General features: G+C 54.4%; 6 protein-coding genes across 6 annotated transcripts; all 6 read right to left on the reverse strand.

Annotated features, from left to right (window-relative positions):
* Nucleotides 1-137: 137 nt before the first annotated feature.
* Nucleotides 138-2,231, reverse strand: D7B24_001401 (uncharacterized protein; the record flags this gene model as incomplete). Its single annotated transcript, XM_028635638.1, has 1 exon — nucleotides 138-2,231. One exon carries the CDS (start codon nucleotides 2,229-2,231, stop codon nucleotides 138-140), a length of 2,094 nt encoding a protein of 697 aa, XP_028491870.1.
* A 2,909-nt stretch (nucleotides 2,232-5,140) lies between these two features.
* On the reverse strand, nucleotides 5,141-6,257 carry D7B24_001402 (uncharacterized protein; the record flags this gene model as incomplete). Its single annotated transcript, XM_028635639.1, has 2 exons — nucleotides 5,141-6,095; nucleotides 6,148-6,257. The coding sequence occupies 2 exons, from the start codon at nucleotides 6,255-6,257 to the stop codon at nucleotides 5,141-5,143; spliced, it is 1,065 nt and encodes a 354-aa protein (XP_028491871.1).
* A 569-nt stretch (nucleotides 6,258-6,826) lies between these two features.
* D7B24_001403 (uncharacterized protein) lies at nucleotides 6,827-7,393 on the reverse strand (the record flags this gene model as incomplete). The annotated part of the gene is made up of 1 exon (XM_028635640.1): nucleotides 6,827-7,393. One exon carries the CDS (start codon nucleotides 7,391-7,393, stop codon nucleotides 6,827-6,829), a length of 567 nt encoding a protein of 188 aa, XP_028491872.1.
* Nucleotides 7,394-9,181: 1,788 nt separating this feature from the next.
* On the reverse strand, nucleotides 9,182-11,506 carry D7B24_001404 (uncharacterized protein; the record flags this gene model as incomplete). Its single annotated transcript, XM_028635641.1, has 5 exons — nucleotides 9,182-9,713; nucleotides 9,776-9,949; nucleotides 10,421-10,580; nucleotides 10,672-10,702; nucleotides 11,372-11,506. The coding sequence occupies 5 exons, from the start codon at nucleotides 11,504-11,506 to the stop codon at nucleotides 9,182-9,184; spliced, it is 1,032 nt and encodes a 343-aa protein (XP_028491873.1).
* Nucleotides 11,507-13,965: 2,459 nt separating this feature from the next.
* D7B24_001405 (uncharacterized protein) lies at nucleotides 13,966-14,920 on the reverse strand (the record flags this gene model as incomplete). The annotated part of the gene is made up of 3 exons (XM_028635642.1): nucleotides 13,966-14,657; nucleotides 14,712-14,785; nucleotides 14,841-14,920. The coding sequence occupies 3 exons, from the start codon at nucleotides 14,918-14,920 to the stop codon at nucleotides 13,966-13,968; spliced, it is 846 nt and encodes a 281-aa protein (XP_028491874.1).
* Nucleotides 14,921-15,412: 492 nt separating this feature from the next.
* Nucleotides 15,413-16,672, reverse strand: D7B24_001406 (uncharacterized protein; the record flags this gene model as incomplete). The annotated part of the gene is made up of 1 exon (XM_028635643.1): nucleotides 15,413-16,672. One exon carries the CDS (start codon nucleotides 16,670-16,672, stop codon nucleotides 15,413-15,415), a length of 1,260 nt encoding a protein of 419 aa, XP_028491875.1.
* Between the last annotated feature and the right edge of the window lie 1,720 nt (nucleotides 16,673-18,392).

The following is an 18,392-nucleotide window of genomic DNA, read 5'->3' on the forward strand; positions in this document are numbered from 1 at the left end:
GTGCGATGGGCGTTGAGGCGCTGGCCAATGTACAGAAGATCATCGCAGCTCATACGCCACCGTGTTGTGCCGCTGGACTACCATGGGCATCGTAACTTCCTGTATTAATGACTGCTCCGGCAACCAACTATCAAAATTCAACCGTCATAGGCTGCGTTGCCATAGGGGAATGGCCCCTGTGTGTCCAGGGACCTCGAGATATTCGCCCCGACGCTCTTCATCGGCCTGAATGGATTCTCAAAACATGCGTTGCTAGAGGGTCTTGACCTGTACACTATGTACCCCGGAGGCACACGGCCCTGTCGCATCCTCTCCCTCTCCACTACCGGGGCCATAATATCATAACCCGCCTCTTGCTGGGCCCAGAGTTGCTGTTCTGGCGTCAATTGCCGCCTCAGCTCACCACATTCCACATCTCTCACGAACGCCGCCTCCCCATCAAAGTGTTGCCTCCTGTCGTATTGCACTCTCTCGTCGAAGTGAGGCCCATTTCTTAACTCAAAGCTGCCGTCGAGCCTCATGTCATTTTCGATCCGCAATTGATTTAATCGATCGAGCTCTTCTTCCATCGTTCGACGTCGCGTAATATCTCTAGGCTCGACTACACGTACGCCTGATCGAATGACATCTGGTCGTCTTCCAGATGCACCGAACACCCGATGCGCATAGCCAACGCCGTCCACGGCACGTCCTTCTAGTGCTTGTGTGGAGGCCCGACCTCTGGCCATGCCTGCACGATAAGCTTCGTCTGTCGCCAACCGTATTGCCGCTTGCGATGGCCCATGGTGGCTCGGCGGCTGTGTCGCATGAGAGATAGAAGCTACACCCTGCGCCACTGTGTCTGACAGGTATTGTCGTTCTTGCCGATGATGGCTCCGAGACGCCCCGATGCCGTAATCCTCCGGAGTTTCACGATGTTGATGAGAATGCCGCTTACGGTCTGGACTTTGGCTTCGGGTGCGGCTCCGACGCCCTCGGCTGCGACTTCTTTGGCGCCCACGACCTGTGTGTCGCGACACGCCGGAGAGAGATGATGATATGGGGGTATACCGAGATCCCTCACTGGAGCTACTCGAGAACGAGGATGATGTGGAAGGAGACCTTGAATGATTTGCTGCTGGACGGCATCGATGATCCGTTCCGGACGCTCGGTGGCCACTGGAATCGCGCATGTTGACGCTGTTATTGGGCTTTTTCTGCGCCACACCCTGTTGATGGCGTTGCCCAGCCTGCACAAATTGGCTCTGAGTCTGAGGTGAAACTTCAGTAGAAGGGCCGTTGTGCGGACTTTGCTGCTGTACGCCACCATGCTGTGCCACGGGCGGCCTAGGCGAAGCATTTGATTGTTGGCCCTGATCTCGCGCTTGGCCTTGCCCTGGCCCCAGTGGCGGTGCCTGCCGTTGTGCCTTTGTCTCTATGCGCTGGTGCTGAGGTTGAGCCAACGCCTGCGGGTGTATACGTGTTCCAGGCGGGCCACGTTGCGCTTGAGCGTGGGCCTGCTGCCGGGCGTAGAGACCCTGCGGCAGGAACATCGTTGCCTCGCTGGCATGTGTACGCTGTGTTGGCGGGTTCTGCTGTATCATCATGTCGATGGCATTCAGTTCGGGTCGAAGAAGTCGCTTATAAAAGGCAGTAATGGATAGCTGCTCCCGCTTGCGTTGTTCTCCCGGGCCTCTTCCTCGACTGTCCTGAGAAGCCGTGGCCTTTGGTCTCGTGGTGGCACTCTTGCGTCCATCTCTATAATCCCTATAATGCTTTGAATGAAGGCGGCTCTCGGCGGTGCACTTGTCGATTGATTTTTCCTTGATCTGAACCAGCTCATAGTAAAATCGCTGGTCGTGCTCACCTTCCTGGAGCAGCTGCAGGGTCTGGTCGAGGTGCAGTCGTTGGGCCGGCTCTAGGGCGTGCTTCTTCTCCCAGAGCTGGCGGTGTTTACGCTTCAATCGGAAGACTTCGCCCGCGGCGGCCTCCTTTGACATTTCAACTCTTGTCCTAGTTGCCTTTTCCCAGTTGGGCTTTCTACGGTTACCTCCCTCATCGACGTCTCCTGGATCATTGAGTTTTTCGAAGCGGAAGACCAGATAGTCGGCGAGATTTTCGCGATACTCAGCCTCTTTCTGGCTGTCATCGCGAATATCGGAGATTACGACATTAGTTTGGAAAGCCGGGGGGATCTTGTCATACGGGGGAGGGAGAGCAACCTGGTGCGGCGGTCCTTGCACCTTTTGCATTCTAGCCACGCCGTATGGGCGAGCAACGGCTGGGGTAGTTTGAACACCCTGTAGTGGCTGTACGCTTTCGAAACGGGGTCGAGCCGAATGCTGGGGAGATGAGCCGAAGGCTTGATTACTCCGTGGGTCAGCCATCGCTAGGGCCCCGAAGGTCGGAGGTTGCTTTCTGACGCTGGTGTGCGCGCGAATGAGCGTCGACTGTGAGGCTCAAGTCAATTCTAGGCTGGCCGAACGGGTTGCAGGGCAGGATTGGCTGTCAGTCGGTATTGAATACAACACCGACAACAGAGATACACTTTTGAGAGACTGAGTGTTGGTAAGGTGGAACAAATGTGAGGAGAGATAGCTTCACTTTCGTGAGAAGGTAGCTATCTAGAGTCTTCAAGAATGAAAGTTTATTTGAAGTGTATCTTCACTTTTGCTTGCTTTTGAAGAAGAAGAAGAGAATAGCAAGATAATCACTGTGAAAGGGCACGGTGAGGAGATACCGCCTTCTGAATATGTCTTCTGTTAATACGGGTCGCGGCCTAGAAATGCCACGTCCACGCCCAAGTCTGTCCCGTGGCATGCACGGGATAAAATGACATACCTGATTCGAGATGCGAAGTCCACCTTCGACTGAAATCGGATCTTGCCATAAGGCTCGAATGACACCACTTTGAGTTCCTTACAGTGGCTTTCAGGGGCGCTGTTTCGCATATGCTCTCTAGCTCACCGCCGATTTGAACCCACGAGTGAGATTCAACCGGCATGGGAGGACCGTGGATAAAAACTCAAGATGGCGCCAGTGAGCTAGGAAGGGGGCTGCGGAAAGGGGGCAGCGAACCTCCTTTCCTCCGCCATTGGTATCTGCCATTTGAAAGACTGTCGGGCCAAGAAGGCGTCTGGGGCGAACATGGTGTAGAACTGGGCCACACCATGCCACATCTTGAAGAGGACAGGCAAGGAAGTGTGGCTTGATGTGACAAGTATAATTCGTTGAAAACGAGGCAACTGGCTGCCTTGCATTGCCCAGGGATCCGTCTGACGCTCACCGAAACTCTGTCTCCTCTGTCGGGCGACCTCACAAGTCCTGGGTGCGGGTCTGGGCCCCGACTAACAGTCTCCCGGCATTGTGGTGTGGCACACTGCTCGGATGATTGGGGTAAATACTATAGGATTGAAATCGCTGAGAGGGAGTCATGGTCTCGGTGTACGCATTGCTCTGCTCATGCACAAGCTGAGGGCAGCGGTATGTCGATGACGGAGAAGATCACGAGCGGGGTTCAACCCCTCGTGGCTAGCCACCACTCCCGGATGTCGATTGGCAGAATTGCTGCAGCACTTTGACTCGCATCTTCGTGGACAGGCTGCAGTCCATAACGCTGGGGTGGTAAGAACGGCAGATAGAGGACTATGGCCCGTGACTCAGCTCATGGCGTTCATTAAACGCCGAAGTGTTGTATAGATTCCCTCGAATCACTGATGTTGCAGGTCACATCGACTCGCCAGAATCTTCAGCTGAGTGTGTCCATGCACCCACTGTACCCGATGGCCAGGCTACCCGCCCACCATAATGATAAGTACTAAGGTAGGCACGCAGGTAAAAACTCGGTCGACTTCCCAGCAAGGACTCTCGAAGTTATGACTTGTTTGCCCACTGACCTGCTCATCACCAGCCAAGCATATTATGAAAGATCAGCAATTGCTACAGGGCCACATCGACGTACTGGCAAGCGAGTTACTATCGAATGGGAGAAGCGACCCTACAAACTGACCTCAGTGGGGAACATGACTGGCCACGCGCGAAAAGGGCGAGCCTGTCAGAAGAAAAGCGTCGCTATGTTTATCGTGGATCCGAGGCGGGCGTGTGACTAAACAATTGCTCTCTAGACGGGCGTTGTGTACCACAGCCTGCAAGGATCAGACATGACGATTGGCACCACTGTTAGGCATGAGTGTGAGCCAAGCATGGCCGAAACTAGGTGTCGCATAGCTTCCATAACCTCGTACGGGTGTGTCCTGTACAAGGGTGACAAGGCTGGGTATACATACTCAGCGGCGCCACCGACCAGGCCACTGCTGCAGCGCCTATACCCAAGGCAATATGCCCTCTCTTCGTGTATAGGGAGGGTTGTCTGTGACTGTTCGGTGCAGGGCAGCTTCCCGTACCGTCAATCTAAACAGACACCAAGACAGAGAGCAAGGGGTTTGACTTTGTTGGTAGCCACATAGGCGATTGACGGGGTTCAAAAAGCGCTGCCTAGCCGGCGGGTGAAGCGGCAATGGCCTTTGTAAATACCTTGCGTAGTAGTGAGCGCACCGTCTCTGTAGTTGTGCGGATGCCACAGGTCGCGAGTCCATCACTGCTGGGCACCAAGCCGAGAGGATCTTTTGATCTACAGCCTACGCTCTAGGGTTACCTGAGCTGCATTCCCTTACCCTACAGCTCACTATCGTCTCTGATTCACGGGCTTGCGCATGAGCATCTCAACGTGAACCATTGACTGTAAGGCCATTGCCGCCGTAGCCAGGCGTCGTGGGAAGTGGTATGAAATGCCGCAAACAGGCGACTCCGCGTCGAAGCAAGCCGAACGAATGAACACACCGGTAGACGAAGATTTAGTTGATTCGCGCGCCTTGGCGAATGGTATCTCAAATGATGAATCTACCAGAGCAGCCGCTTCTAGAAGTGCCGTCGCTTAGGCTGCCAACTCGGGCACCTCTCGGGTCGTGTCAACCTCCCTGTACCGAGAGCGGTTCCACCGGCTGTAGATATTGCTTGAATGCGTGTGGCAAAACGTCGGTCGCCCGGTCCCCGTTTTGTGCTGGATCATCGTTACGCGACCAGAGACAGCCGGCAAAAGCAGCTGACGGCTTACACCGCAACAACCAGGAAAAAATCGCTGCTCAGGTGCCTGATGAAACCCTCACAACTCGGCTTTCGGATGACGAGGCAGGTGTGGCACCCATAGAAGGTCAGCCTTTGCAATCGGACTGGCCGCGACCCATGCAGCCTCCAGGTAGAGTCGGTCCAGCTCGTCACCGACCGTCTCGTTGTTCGCCTTGAGTTTCAGCCAATGTTGATTTCGTATGCGATCATCAGGAATCCACGTATTCGAACCGTTGGCATGAACATGGTTATAGCCATAGTCGTTGCCGTACTCAAACATGTCACCCAAGCCTCGAATGGCATAGAGTACAGAAATAGGATCCCATGACTGACGTGGTTGACCGTAAGTATAGTAAATGTAGGCGGCTCTCACCGGATCGCCTACAGGGCCGTCAGCCATGAGACGCAATCCTGACGTGACGTTTTGGCCGAGCTCAAAGCCAGAAAAGACCATGCGGCCCGTAAAGTCGTTGACGACATGCGCCGTAGCCAATGGATCGTCGCCCCAGAAGTTGAATTCGCGCCCGCTCGGATATACCCCTCCCATGATGACCAATTCCGACACCTTGGCGGAAAGCAACTCCGGCCCTGTGAGTTCAGAGTACCCGTCGGCAGGCGAGTCAAGCAGAGCAGCGAGGTTGGCGAAAAATCCGAGAGACACAACGGTCACGCTGCCATCCTCTGAAGCCGCAAGTGTCTTACGGTAAAGGTCAACAGGGTCCCAAGCGCGGTGAGCCTGGCCCCAAGGAAGAGAGCCACCAGACCAATGATAAGCAATCTTGCTAGTAAACTCGCCGAATTCAAACCCCCAGGAGTCGAAAAACGTGTCGTTTGTCTGAGGTCGTCGGGCCCCTATGGGGATGTTTGCTTGACCATAGTGCGCTAAAATTGCAGAAGCGGCAATGGTAGAGTACGATGAAGGCGAATTGACATTGACAGCCAATAGTCTTATGTCTGGCGAGGCCGCTGCCAGGAGTAATGCAGCAGCGTCACTATGCATGTCAGCCGTTCGTCTTGTTGACGCCCAAGAACGAATCCACCTACTCGCAGTCACTGAATAGGTCCGTGTCAAGGATGAGATTTTTTCGAGCCGCTCCCAGAGAGTTCAAGAATATCAGGCTGGCGGCCGCAATGGCCAAGAATGATGAGTACATTTGCAGCGTGAGTTGTCAGATTTTCGAGCCGCCCGACAGCATCGAGATCAGCTGGTGTCCTGAGATGTTTAGAGTGGAACGGTGATCATGGTGAGTCAAGTCCGCTGGTGACGCTGTTGGCCAGAATATAGCATTTCAACCCCAGAGGTAGGTGGAGTTGAGGCTAAAGACAGATTATCAAGGTAAAAATACTCAGACGCGACAAGTGCCAAGTCGCGAAATCGTGAAGTGCCTCACGCGCGTCTGTAGTGGGGCTTTGTCATCAGGGATTAGTGTTGTCCGTCTGCAGCCTTGTGCTGGTGTCCATTGCGGGGAAGGCTACCGTCGGGTGTGGTAAGTATCGCGGTGGGGGCAAGTACCTCGACCTCGACGAGGGGTGCAGCCGTGATTTTGTGTTGACAGCTGGCTGCCAGGCCTCACGCGGAGACAGCTTGTACCTGAAAAGTTGCCTGTGGCACAGCTGGGGGGGTGAACTGGTGGGTCTTGACGTGGGTCCTCTGCGAAACTTCGGCCTGCAAGTATGTAGCGCGTGGGCCCTACATTTGGCGGCCGACGTCCCACACACCCCCTCAAGCCCAGATGGCCAAGACGGCCATGGCGGCGACTCCCAATCCCACACACCCGAACGCAAACAACTTCACGCTCAACGGCTCCCGACTCATGCCCGAGTGCAACAGAAACTCTCGCCCCAACAGCTCCACCATCCCTGTGTACAACAGGATCCCCCCACTGATGGCTCCGAAGACGCCCGTCATGATGAGTTGGATCTCGGGGCTCTCTGGCTTGGCCATGAGCCCGACAGCCACCGCTAGCGGCGACGATATGCCGAAAATGACGGCGAGTACATACGGCCACCAACGTCCATGCGGTGGCCATTGCGCGACCGCGAGTCGAGAACCTAAATCGAGGCCTTGGAAGAATTGATGGCAAGCGAAGATAACCGTCAGTGTAATGAGATTGTTCGTGGTCGAGAGGATGAGGCTGATGAAAACGCTATGGAACGTGAATTCGAACTCGAGGACAAGTAGGGCTGTGAGCTGTCCTCGCATATTGAAGTTTTTGTCGTGACTACTGCCTTGGCTACGCGACGTGTCAAGGTCGCTTGTCGGATGAAATCTCCTGTGGTTTGGATCCATTTGGAATATCTGCGAGAGGCGAACGTCGCTCAACCCTGATCTTCTGTTGGTATGGCTGACTATGATGTCTTGCTGTTCACTGACGCTTTCCGTGTCGCTACTGGATATGCTTTTCGAGAGGACATTCCGCCCCGAACTGCAAGGAAGAGAGCCTGAGTCGAAGCTCGATGCGATCGTTTCGATGAAGACCAGAAATACGACCGTCATGAGACCGATGAACATAGGCCAGTCATATTCACCAAGACGGGGGGCCAGACATTCGTTTCTTAACGCTTGAATGGCGGGAGAGAGAAGATGTAGCCATGCCGTGGCGATGATGACCCCGGTACCCGTAAAGCTGAAGACGAAAAAAATCCATGTGAGGACAATCGTTCGTGGTCGACGTGCGAGGAGCAAAGGTATCAGCGCGCCGAGGAGAGACCCTACGAGCAGGATAATCATGGCGATGTAGCGTATGACTTCATGGTGTATATCGACATGGGCCTCGCCGCAAGTTTGGCTTTCGTTTGATAATGGTGCTGCTGCTGTTTCGTTCACATAACCATGCGAAAGGTCATCTTGGTGGAAGTCCATTTCGACAAGTCAAGTCTTTGGTGAAGTTCCCTGGTCTGGCAAGCGGTGGTTCACCAATCGCCTCACTGTGAGCGACGGCTTCACTGACAATGTCGACATGCAGCTGGTTCTGGTGGGTGTGATGTCGGAAGGTCTACGGCCAACATTAAGGAGTAGAGGAGCCAGAAGACAGGCTCTGGGCATCAAGACATCTTGAGGGCTGGATCCGTCTTAGCACGCATGCCGAGCTTCGAAGAGAACCTTCCACAGCCTTGACATACTCCAATCCTGTGGGAATGTTGATGTTTTAGAGGCTTCCGAGCTCGCCATCCCGTCTCGTTCATCGCGATTACGATGGCTGGACTCGGGATCATCACTCCAGCCGCCGAATTGATGAGATGCTGACGCAATACAAGTCAAAGTCAGTTGGAACGGAGCTCAGTCGGCGATATACTTAGCCCTGCGCGCCAAGCCCTGTCAACAACGTTAATAGAATATGCCATCCCCTATCAACACGCGAGACAATTGTCTCGCGCCCAAGGAAGTTCATCTCTTTCCTTACAGTGCCTGGTCGACGTTGTCCATTGGTAGGAGAAACAACAACAGGCAGCTAGGGAAAACAAGCTTCGGCAATCAAACTTGGTGCCTGTGCCCAAGCGGTTTGTTGTGAGACACCAGGGTGCTTATCGAAAGGGTCTGAGGGATGGTAAATGAGGAGTGGTGTGACATAAGTGAAGCTGAGACATTCTGCCGGACTGCCGGACCCTTCGACACAGGAAATAATAATGCAGATCAAGAAATGGTATAAGACTGATGCAGACGCCTCATCCGTACTCACCGGTGGCCGAGATCACATGCCGACATTGGTGAAGTGATACGACCCCTGAGTAGTACGATCTCAAGATGTTACTCTTGATCTCAACTCCGTACAACGTACCCCGCCCCTCTCTTCTCTCCTCGGCACCAACCAAGTGCAGGTCGACATGGCTCCAAATGACATGTCGCACAGTGAGTGGCATTGGTTGTAAAACAAATCGATGGACATAAAAATCGAGATTGACTGCCAATAATCTGCCGAGTGACCGCAGATCGGGATCAAGAAACAAACACGGCGCGGGAGCTTGTGGTCGTTACAGTCAAGACTCGGCTCAAGACATGAAAAAGACCTCATCTGGAACAGATGTCTTACACTGGTGAATACCATCCAATGCTTTTGCTGAAGGCCTAGGCAGGTCTTCACACATACACATAACACAACGGCTCTCCACTGAGGGTGTTGATGAAATGTCCAATAGTAACGTCTTTCGCCAGCACGCCCACGAAGTTGGTATCTTCCTTGACTGCGTTCCGGCTGGGGGTATTGTTCAGGATCGTAATGATGCCCGCAACTTGGTCCGCCTGCAACGAATGTAGCGTCTGCCAGATCCAATACAAATAATCTATCATGGCATGGTGGAGGAAGAAGGAGGGGTCATTTGGCAATGAGAACTGGTCAGTCGCCTCGCCACCGATAGCAGCATGACCAGCAGCGTGCATCCCCCCAAAACCACCCGAAAACCGGCCCTGGAGTTCATTCTGGAATGAGAGGATGGTATGGCTGGCGTCACCCACAGTCATGGTGATGAGATTATTTGCGGTCATCCACTCTATGAGCGTATAGGAATTCAGGTCGCGTCTCAAGCAACGGGGGTTGTAAGCGAATTGACCTTCAGGGTTTGCCTTAACGCCGCTTCTGCCAGGTCGGATGGGCCCGATGTTGATGGTCAAGCTAGAAACAAGTTGGCAGTGCCGTAGTGGTTTGATGGGTACAAATTGGAATATCGATCTCACTTGGGCAGAGGGCCAGTCGTGATGCAGCCGCCGCTGTCACCCGAAGGGATTTTGACAAAGTCCATGCCAGCCGTGCTGCCATGTTGTTCCCAAAATTTACCGTCACCGCCAATGTTGTATTCGCTGCCGTCAAATAAAGGGATTTTGGTCGGATTATCTCGATACTTGAACCAACTCCAGTACTATGATCTGGTTAGCGGATGTCTCGATGGCAAGGAGGGGATAGGGAGGGACTAAACTACCGGTTGGTATCCCGCGTACCCACACTCGTCGCTCAGAGCCGTCTCGTACGAATGGATAAAGTACCGGTGCCATGTCAAAAAGCTCCTTACGACGATGAGCACCAGTATGATTCAATTAAACCTGAGGAGTAGCACGTACGGTCCCATGAATGCTCAATGTCTGGTTGATGTGGATGGCTACAAAGTCATCATATCGAGTGCGAGCACCAGGAACAGTCGCAGAATGACCTTTGACGGCCTAGTCAGGAGCTATTGAACTGCGCTGATATATGCTTCCTTCTCGCGGAGACACAGACCATCCCTTCATGTATAGTCAACCTCAACTTGATAGATGATGAAGAATGATACCCTCGAACGTTGTGACGGGGCTTGCTATGGGGTGCAAAAAAGAGGAATCACTGACCAGTGCTTGCGTACATTGGCATTATGAAGGGAGCAGCCCTCGACGGAACGCTCTGAGCCTTCTTCGGCCCTCTCCAGCGCCTCGGTAGACTGGTCGTTGAAGCCTCGGAGCAGCTCCGCAACACCAGGAGTCTCAACGGCATCGCCCGTTGGTGTCAAAACTGCAGCACTCAAAGCTGCAAGTAGGGTATGGTAATAGGGAGAATATATGACAGAGGCGTTTGGAAAGGTATAAATAACTGTAGGGACGACTTGTTATAGAGTGCTTGAACAACCACATGGCCTGTATTCGTTTCCTGTACAGAAGAGATCCGCTGGGGCTGGGGCTGGGAGCAGTTGGAACACAAATACACCTTGGTATCACTGTACCGTGCCTTTCGAACGCATATTTATATATCTAGTCGTTCATTCAAAGCCATATAGCTGCTAGTTGGAATACCTACGTGTACGGTTTGGCTTATTTGGCGAGGCGCAACCTCGTACCGGCGCCTTGGCCGAGGAGAGCACATGAGCAAGCGATCATATTTTGATGCGTTAAAATAAGGTGCGGGTCGACCTAAGTCTCAAGGTGTGAGTTGATCATTCAAGTGAGAAGGAGTAGTAGTTATAAAGGCCAGCTGAATCATGATTGGCGTGATAATATACGGGCTGCCTGAGGGCTGTCAATTCAACTTCACGGTGCAGGCCGGCGTTCCAGTCCAGTGTTTCATCCAATACAAGATACTGTTCCCCACCTCGTTTAAGACCCGAAGCCATCCAGCCTGGTAATCGACTAGCAGAGGCGATCAGGCAGGTGGAAGCAAGGGTATTGCGGAGAGATGATGGCCAACGGCGAAGCCCCACGACGGCACTTCGCCACGGCTCTCTCCACTAGGTGTGCTGCGAGTAGGTAGGTATGCGGAGGCAACCTTGCCCACATTTTGCTGGAGGTTTGAACCTATTCCCTACCTACCTTAATGGAGGGCGAGGACAATAGAGGCATCGGCAGTGGTCCGCCTGTCGAAAGGTTGCGAAGCCGAAAGATAGTTCCGTAGCCAGCCCAGGCTTGGTTGAAGTCGGAAATGACGAAGTAGATAGTCGGCAACATCGAGATCCAATTCATTGGGAATGTGAATCTCTCAATGTGGCTTAGGTCCTACTACCCAGGGCCAAATCAATGCGTTCTGATGGCCCCGAGTCATATCTGTCGCGGCGGCATCTTGTTGGCTACCTACCTAGTTAATTAGGTGACTGGCAAGGTTGAGGTGACATCTTCTCGTCCCAAATAAGGGGCGCAGGCATGGCGGTCGCGCTCCATCCTCCGGCCAGACGCCGAGAAGCATTGTAAGGCCTCATGACTACCAAAAATAAACTGCGGACGACATGTCGTTGAGGCCTCTTTATCGTACCCACAGACGATGGGGTCTGGGGTTGGTAGCCACGTAAGAGTTCTTTTGGCGATCATTGCCATTACTGAGGCTGTTTAGTTCTCACAACCAGGTTCGAGCCGTTTTCTATCCCCGTGATGAGCGTGACTCGATAAACTCGGCTATGGTGGCTGCAATGTAACTGCCGTTAAACGCGGTGGGATGCTGAACCCACTCGTCTACGGACTCTGTCTCGGCGACTTGCTGTCTGCCCCTCCCCCCACCGCCGCTTGACCCAGGTTACGGCCGCAGAGAGCAGCGCTCTAGTGGTAGGTTATGTGAACGCCTCAGCCGTTTCCGAGGTACCGTTTCGGTGGTGCGTCATGTTCAGGTTAATATGAGATCCTGGCTCGGATGACCTCACCTTGCCTAGAGGCGGCGGACGGACGCCGTGGATGCTCACGCGCGCGGCGCGGGTAGCCATGAATATCGTTAGAGCGGTTGCAAGATCCGTTTCGGTCAAGTTAAGAGGTAGAAAGTCCTTCTCTGCAGTTGCAACGCCGAGCCTAGGATTGATGCCAGGCCCGCAGCCTGGCTGTTGAGCAGGTCGCGGCACATGACATCGCAGCAAACGGTACAGAGTGCGCCCCACGATACAAAGTGAACTAGCGCGTCACTGCAAAGCTGAGGGCCTCCCATGGCAGTAGTCCAGGAGTGATGTGGTTGATCAATATCTGCATGGAGAAGCGCATGTGCCATTGGTAACAAGAGCAGTGATACTGGGGGCGAGGAGACGGTTCTGCGTCGGAGGAAACAAGAAAATTGCGCCTCTGCAAGAACGGCCAATGGCGATTCACAGGTCTTGGGGGGCTGCAGATATTTTAAACAGCATCGCCGGTTGTGCTACTCCCAAGACGAGGTGATCGTCGGCGAGGAAGGACATGGGACCGGGGAGGGCGGGCTGTCGAGAGGAGGAAGGGGGCGTTTGCTTGGTAGAATGCCACGCGTGACTGCTTGTGAAACTTGGTGCCAACCAGCGATCTTCTTCACGACCGAGGCGAGCTCGATGCGCAATGAAAATGAGAAAAAAGACACGCCTGTCAGACGTCCGTCAGCACCCACCCCGTCTGCGCGCCCAAAGGCAAGACCACAAGACAGGGACGAGATCATCAAACGCCCTCTATACAGCTTTCCAGAAGGAAGAGCCGCCACCTTTGCAGGCAGTGCGAGGGCAACCAGAGCCATTCACTCTAGGGTGCCGAGGATATCAATCATCAACCAGGGTGGGATCTGTGGCTCTTTTGGAGAACCCAGAGTAGGTCGAATACTATAGAAATGATTCTCCTAAGGAATGGGTTAGCTACCGTCTTGCGAGGCTGTCATGTGTAGGCGCTGGTGATGCTCCTGGTAGGGGGTGGCTTACTGAAGTATTGTCGACATGAAGAAGAAAAAGGGAAAAGGTAAAACGGGCAGCCAGCGGCGACATCTTTATAGGCGATCTGAGGTGCCGACCCACTCGTGGCCAGCCAGCGTACTTGGCCAATCAAGCTTACAGCATCCACATTGTGGGGGCCTCCTAAATGAGAATTTTCTCCCACTGGGTCTCCCTCTTTGTGCACGTGATGTCGGGTGAACAGCGTCGTCCAGATGTGTTTGTCGAGTTGACCTTTGCTCCCGAGCTTGCTGCTGGAGGTTTCCCCTTGCATGTTATTTGCACAACCTCCTTTCTTTCGGGTGATGTGTTGTTGTTGAATGCAAATGCTTGAGCGGAGCTGAAGCTGGAAGACTTCAGTATCAGACACACTACACGTGAGCGATCAGTCAGTCGTGGCACCAAACGATTGCCTCGCAAACGACAGAGGGTTGCCTTGCTATTCAAAGTGTCTTTCATGAATTATGGAAAGTAGTCCTGTGAGGTAGCTCTATGTTGACGGACCTAATGTTCGCGTCCTGGCCCCCGAACCATGGGAATTAGTAGACCCATCAATTGTGCCTTTTTTACTGATCAACATGTGTGTCAGTCGATTGTAATGAAGATGACGATGACGGCGCTCCAGTCGAACACGACATAGATTGGTCGCGAACTGGATGCCTTCTTATTTCGTCTACAAGGTTGGATTCTATGTTGTCAAGTTTGACTGCCTATATTGTCCGTGGACAACAAACAACGTGCAGATTCTGCGTCGTCCAGCCATCCTTATCACCTCTTGTGCCTGGCCTCCTTCTCCTGCCTATGTGCCTTCACAGCCGCCTCGTCCTCTGGCGTCACCTTGATCGGCTCCTCTCCCGTCAACATCCTCACGAGACGGATGTAGTGACTCGCACCCAGCGCTGTCAAGAAATGCCACCAGCCATGCAGCTCCAAGCCCCAGCTGAAAGGTATGCCCACCTTGTCCCGCAGGGCCCTCAACCCGAGGCACAGCTCCAGATCGACGTTCCACAGCGCGTACCCTGCCAGCAGAGCCCAGCCGGCGCGCGCAAAGCTTCGCATCAGCACCCTCTTCTGCGCCCCCGAATACCCCGTCTTGCGCACCAGATATAGTGTGCGTGGCCAGATGAACGTCAGCAGCGTGATGAAGGTCCACATGTGGATGACGATGCGGCCGCTGCGGGCGTAGATGACGGACACGGTGCCAATGCCAAAAATCAGCGTCAACGCGACGAGCACGCGGCGAAAAGGCGTCTGGTTCAGGGCGTAAATGGGCTGGAGGAGGGCACCGGCAAGGAGGAGCATGGATAGGTCGTCCATGAGCTGAGGCACCTGACGCATGGTGCCGTGGAACATGGCGGACGTGACGCCGACGCAGACGAGGGAGAAGGCCATGAAATCAATCTTCTGATACCATGGGGTTGCAGGATTGGCACTCTTTGCATAGCGGAAAGCATAGTAAACTACAGCAGGTCAGATGGAGGATGGTCTCATCTTGGGGTAGAGTCGGCACAGACTATAAGATAAGTTGGTCAGGGTGTTGATGAATTCGGCTATGTAGCTTGTAACGGCATAGTCTTCCTCGCAGAAGCTGGGCGATAATCAGTATGCTTCTGAGGGGCCCTGTTGGCACGAGATGGACCTACTTGGCCACACTGGTCGGAGTGCCCCAGAAACCTGAGTCGGCATTCGGATCGCCAACGTAACGAATATTGTGGTGGCCCATGGCTAGAAATCTGGAAGCGACCGGATTGGGGGAAAGGGGGTGAGGGGGGGGGGAGTGCTGTGAAGTGAAGTGGTAAGGTAAATTGATTACAGGTCGCGGAAGCGCCTCTTGCACTACGCGACGTCGGTCATTTGGCTTTGCGTATGCACTTCCTTCTACTTCCACCTGCCCTGCCCTGTTTCAGTCCGTTGTTTTCACGCAGAGCCGAGGATACAAAACTAGGCCGACTGGTGCCACCTGGGTGACGTAGGGAATTTGTACACACCTCCTAGGTAAGGGTCTGCAAGGGAGGGGACGAGGTGGAAACACTCCGAGACAGATTCTGGACGTTGTGCAACTTGTTGCTCACTGTTTAACAATAATTCATTTATCATGTATTTCATTACTACTAAGTTTATTTGATTGCCCCAAGTGCCGATGCGCCAGATTCCCAGCATCGTTGCCATATCACCGAAAACGCCTACCAGTTCTTATTGCAGAATCATCTCTCCATCAAGCCGCCGGCGTCACGGCAGCAGGTGCCGTGGGGCTCGCCGTGGCAGGAACCTCGTCCACGACAAGGTCGCCCGCCAGCAGGTTCTCCGCAATCTTGGCCGCCTTGCCCTTGCGATCAGTGTTGTTGAGCCACTTCTCGACCTTGCGCTGATCAGAGGGCGAGAACTTCTTGGTCGTGGGCGGCAGGACTTTGGTGCATTCGGTCAGCTTGTTGATGTTGTTGACGCCGAGGAGAGACAGTCGGATGTATTCGCGGGCGTAGTCTTCGTTCCAGTGGTTCTGTCCGCCGCCACCAGAGAACTCCTTCCACTCCTTCTTCGTTGTAGGGTGTTGCGAAAGCTTAATATCGCTGGGGAAGCGGAACACACGCGCTGGTGCCTTGCCCGTTGTCTCAGGGTAGAACTTAACGTCCCAAACGCCGGGTGTGCTGTCCTGAGGGTCACCAGCGCGGGATTCGTTCACGAACATCTGCTGGCTCGTTGTGTGTGCGCCGACAAGGGCGACGAGGCCGTGCGGGCCGATAGTCTTGTCACGGAACAGCGCGATCAGGCTGTCGGCATCCGCATTGACGTCTGGCAGGAGGTTGTCGGGAGCGGGCGTGGCGCTGTCCCTGCGGCCAACATAGGTCTTGATGCGGGGGCCAAGAGGGCATGTCACGGTGGCAACGTTGGCGCCCATCTGAATGAGGTCGGCCATGCCAATGTCCCAACCCTGCCCTCGGTAGTTGTCGTACATTTGTTGGAAGCGAGCGCCCATCTCCTGCAGACCATTGTTCTCGGAGCGATCCAGCTCGCTCTTGCTGAGAATGATACTGCCGTCTGCACCATTGCCTTGGCTGGCTGTAGACTTGGACCAGCCGGCGGCGTCGTGGAATCCCATGCGGACGGCAAAACGGGCCCACTTTGTGCAGCGACCCGACTGGCCAGCCATGAAGCCATACATGTCTTTGGCGATGTAGCTCCAAATGCAGCAAGTATCCGCCTTGCACGCTGCCGAGTTCTTGGGGGGAACCTTTGTGTACTTTTCATTGGACTCAGGATTGCCCTTGCCGGTGAGCAACTTCTTGATATCCTTGCCAACATTTGTGAGATCTTTGTCCTTGAGAGTGACAAGGTCGCCGAGGAGCTCTGTTGAGTCGCCCTCATCTGCCTGTCGTGACATGATCTCGCCGAGGGCTTTACCCATGCCCGGGTGTCCGAGCACGCCCGGCACAGAGGCCAGGGCTACTGTTGTTGTCAAGATGGTAGAAAGATGCATGGTGCAAATGAAGTACTAAGTGGTGGCAGGCTGGGGCATATACCAGCGTAATGACTGATGACAGTATTTGGTGCGTTGCCCGTTCTGGAAGATGGGGGCGTAGGAGGTGGTTTACTGATCAGGTGAGGATGGTGATGATAGACACTATCCCCGGAGAGTTGAGGCTGGTGACTTGCTCTTTATATCTGCCCGTCCTCGAACATGTCGATAGCTGCGTGGACATGAGAGGCTTGACCTCGCGTGGTCGAGCCCATCAGCCCCGAGGCTTACAAGCGAGCTCAATCCCCTGTCGAGCCGCTTGTCGACCGGCAGTCGCCTGACGCTGTCAGGGGTATCGAGACGGCCGTTCCTTTCTCTGGAGTGTATACACATCTGCCAGAAGCTAAGACTGCCAGCCCCGAAAGGTCGTTCCCGGCTACCTGGCTCAGGCCTCGCCAGTTACTTGGCTAGGCACAAGGCCCACTCCAGGGACCAAGCCGAAGAACAAAGGACGGGAAAGGAACCTCTTGCTGATCCCGAATTAGCAGACATGACTCTGGTTGGACCCCTTTCCCTCCGGACAGGGGTTAGAGCACCCGGGGTAGTGCGATGCGCCCTGGCGCGGACGGAATCAATCCCCAAGAGCGACTTTGTCGATTGTTTGTCGATTGGCTAAAGCCAGTAACTTTTTGTATGCCCCCCCCCCCTCTGAGTGGCCACCCACCACATAGTCTCGTATTGCGGGCATGGCGGGCCTGGGCCTGAAAAGTCTCCCAGTCAGCACTGGGCTGCAGAGAGGTAAGCTTCGTTGGCTCCGCACCGATCTGACTGGAGCCACATGGTTATTGTGCCGCCCTTTTCGCTGGCCTCACCGACTAGCTGGCTCGATGAATGACTGCACAGGCAGGGGAGCGAGTCGAGATGGTGCCCAGGGCGTCTAGGGCTGGACCATGATCGTCGGAGCTATCGAGCGCCATGGGTGAGGTGGCAGGGTGGCAGCCCGGATGATCATGAGCAAGCTGTGTGCTAAAGGCCGTTGGATGACCACCTGAAGGAGACGGAGGTGCGCATTGTCGCCGTTAAGCCATCCGAGCGTGTCACTTTTCGATCGTATGGCATGATTTCTTCTGTCCTTCTGCACGACAGTTACGAAGTGAGATGCAGGTCCGGCGTGTCACCAAGAGTCGCTCACCGGGCGCGCGCAGTGCCTACGACTGGGTTGAGCGGAGACTTTGGAGGCACCAGGGACGGTCAGCTCAGCTGCCTGACGGTCACCACACATCCCGCACTCTCAGCTGATTATGCTGCGAGAATGGTCAGAGAGCCACAAAAAGCTAGAAGCCAGGAGCCAGGAGCCGGGTCCAGATCCAAGACATGTCTTAGAGAACTGGCCACCCAAGGTCCTGGGAAACAAAGAGCCCAGGCTACTGGAGACCAACAGTCGAGGTGGGGAAAACAAAGAATGACCCTGGGGAAGTCCTTTTTCGACGAGCCTCACGTGCTGCGCGTGGCAGAAATACAGCGTCTGTAGCTGAAAGCTCCCACAGCGAGGATCGCCCAAGTCGTGCTAGTCTTGCATGCCTGTCACATCCGAGGCAGCCTACCCTGACGTCGGGCACTTTGGGATAATGTAACCCTCTTCCCAGGCCAGTGGGAAGGGTATCGAGGCTCGGCAATAGACATAATCGGGTAGTCCGGGGAGGAGAAATGAACATGCTGTGGGTTCTTTCTGGTGGTCGGC

The sequence above is a fragment of the Verticillium nonalfalfae genome (assembly GCF_003724135.2).
Source record: "Verticillium nonalfalfae strain VnAa140/NRRL 66861 chromosome Unknown scaffold_129, whole genome shotgun sequence".
NCBI lineage: Eukaryota > Fungi > Ascomycota > Sordariomycetes > Glomerellales > Plectosphaerellaceae > Verticillium > Verticillium nonalfalfae.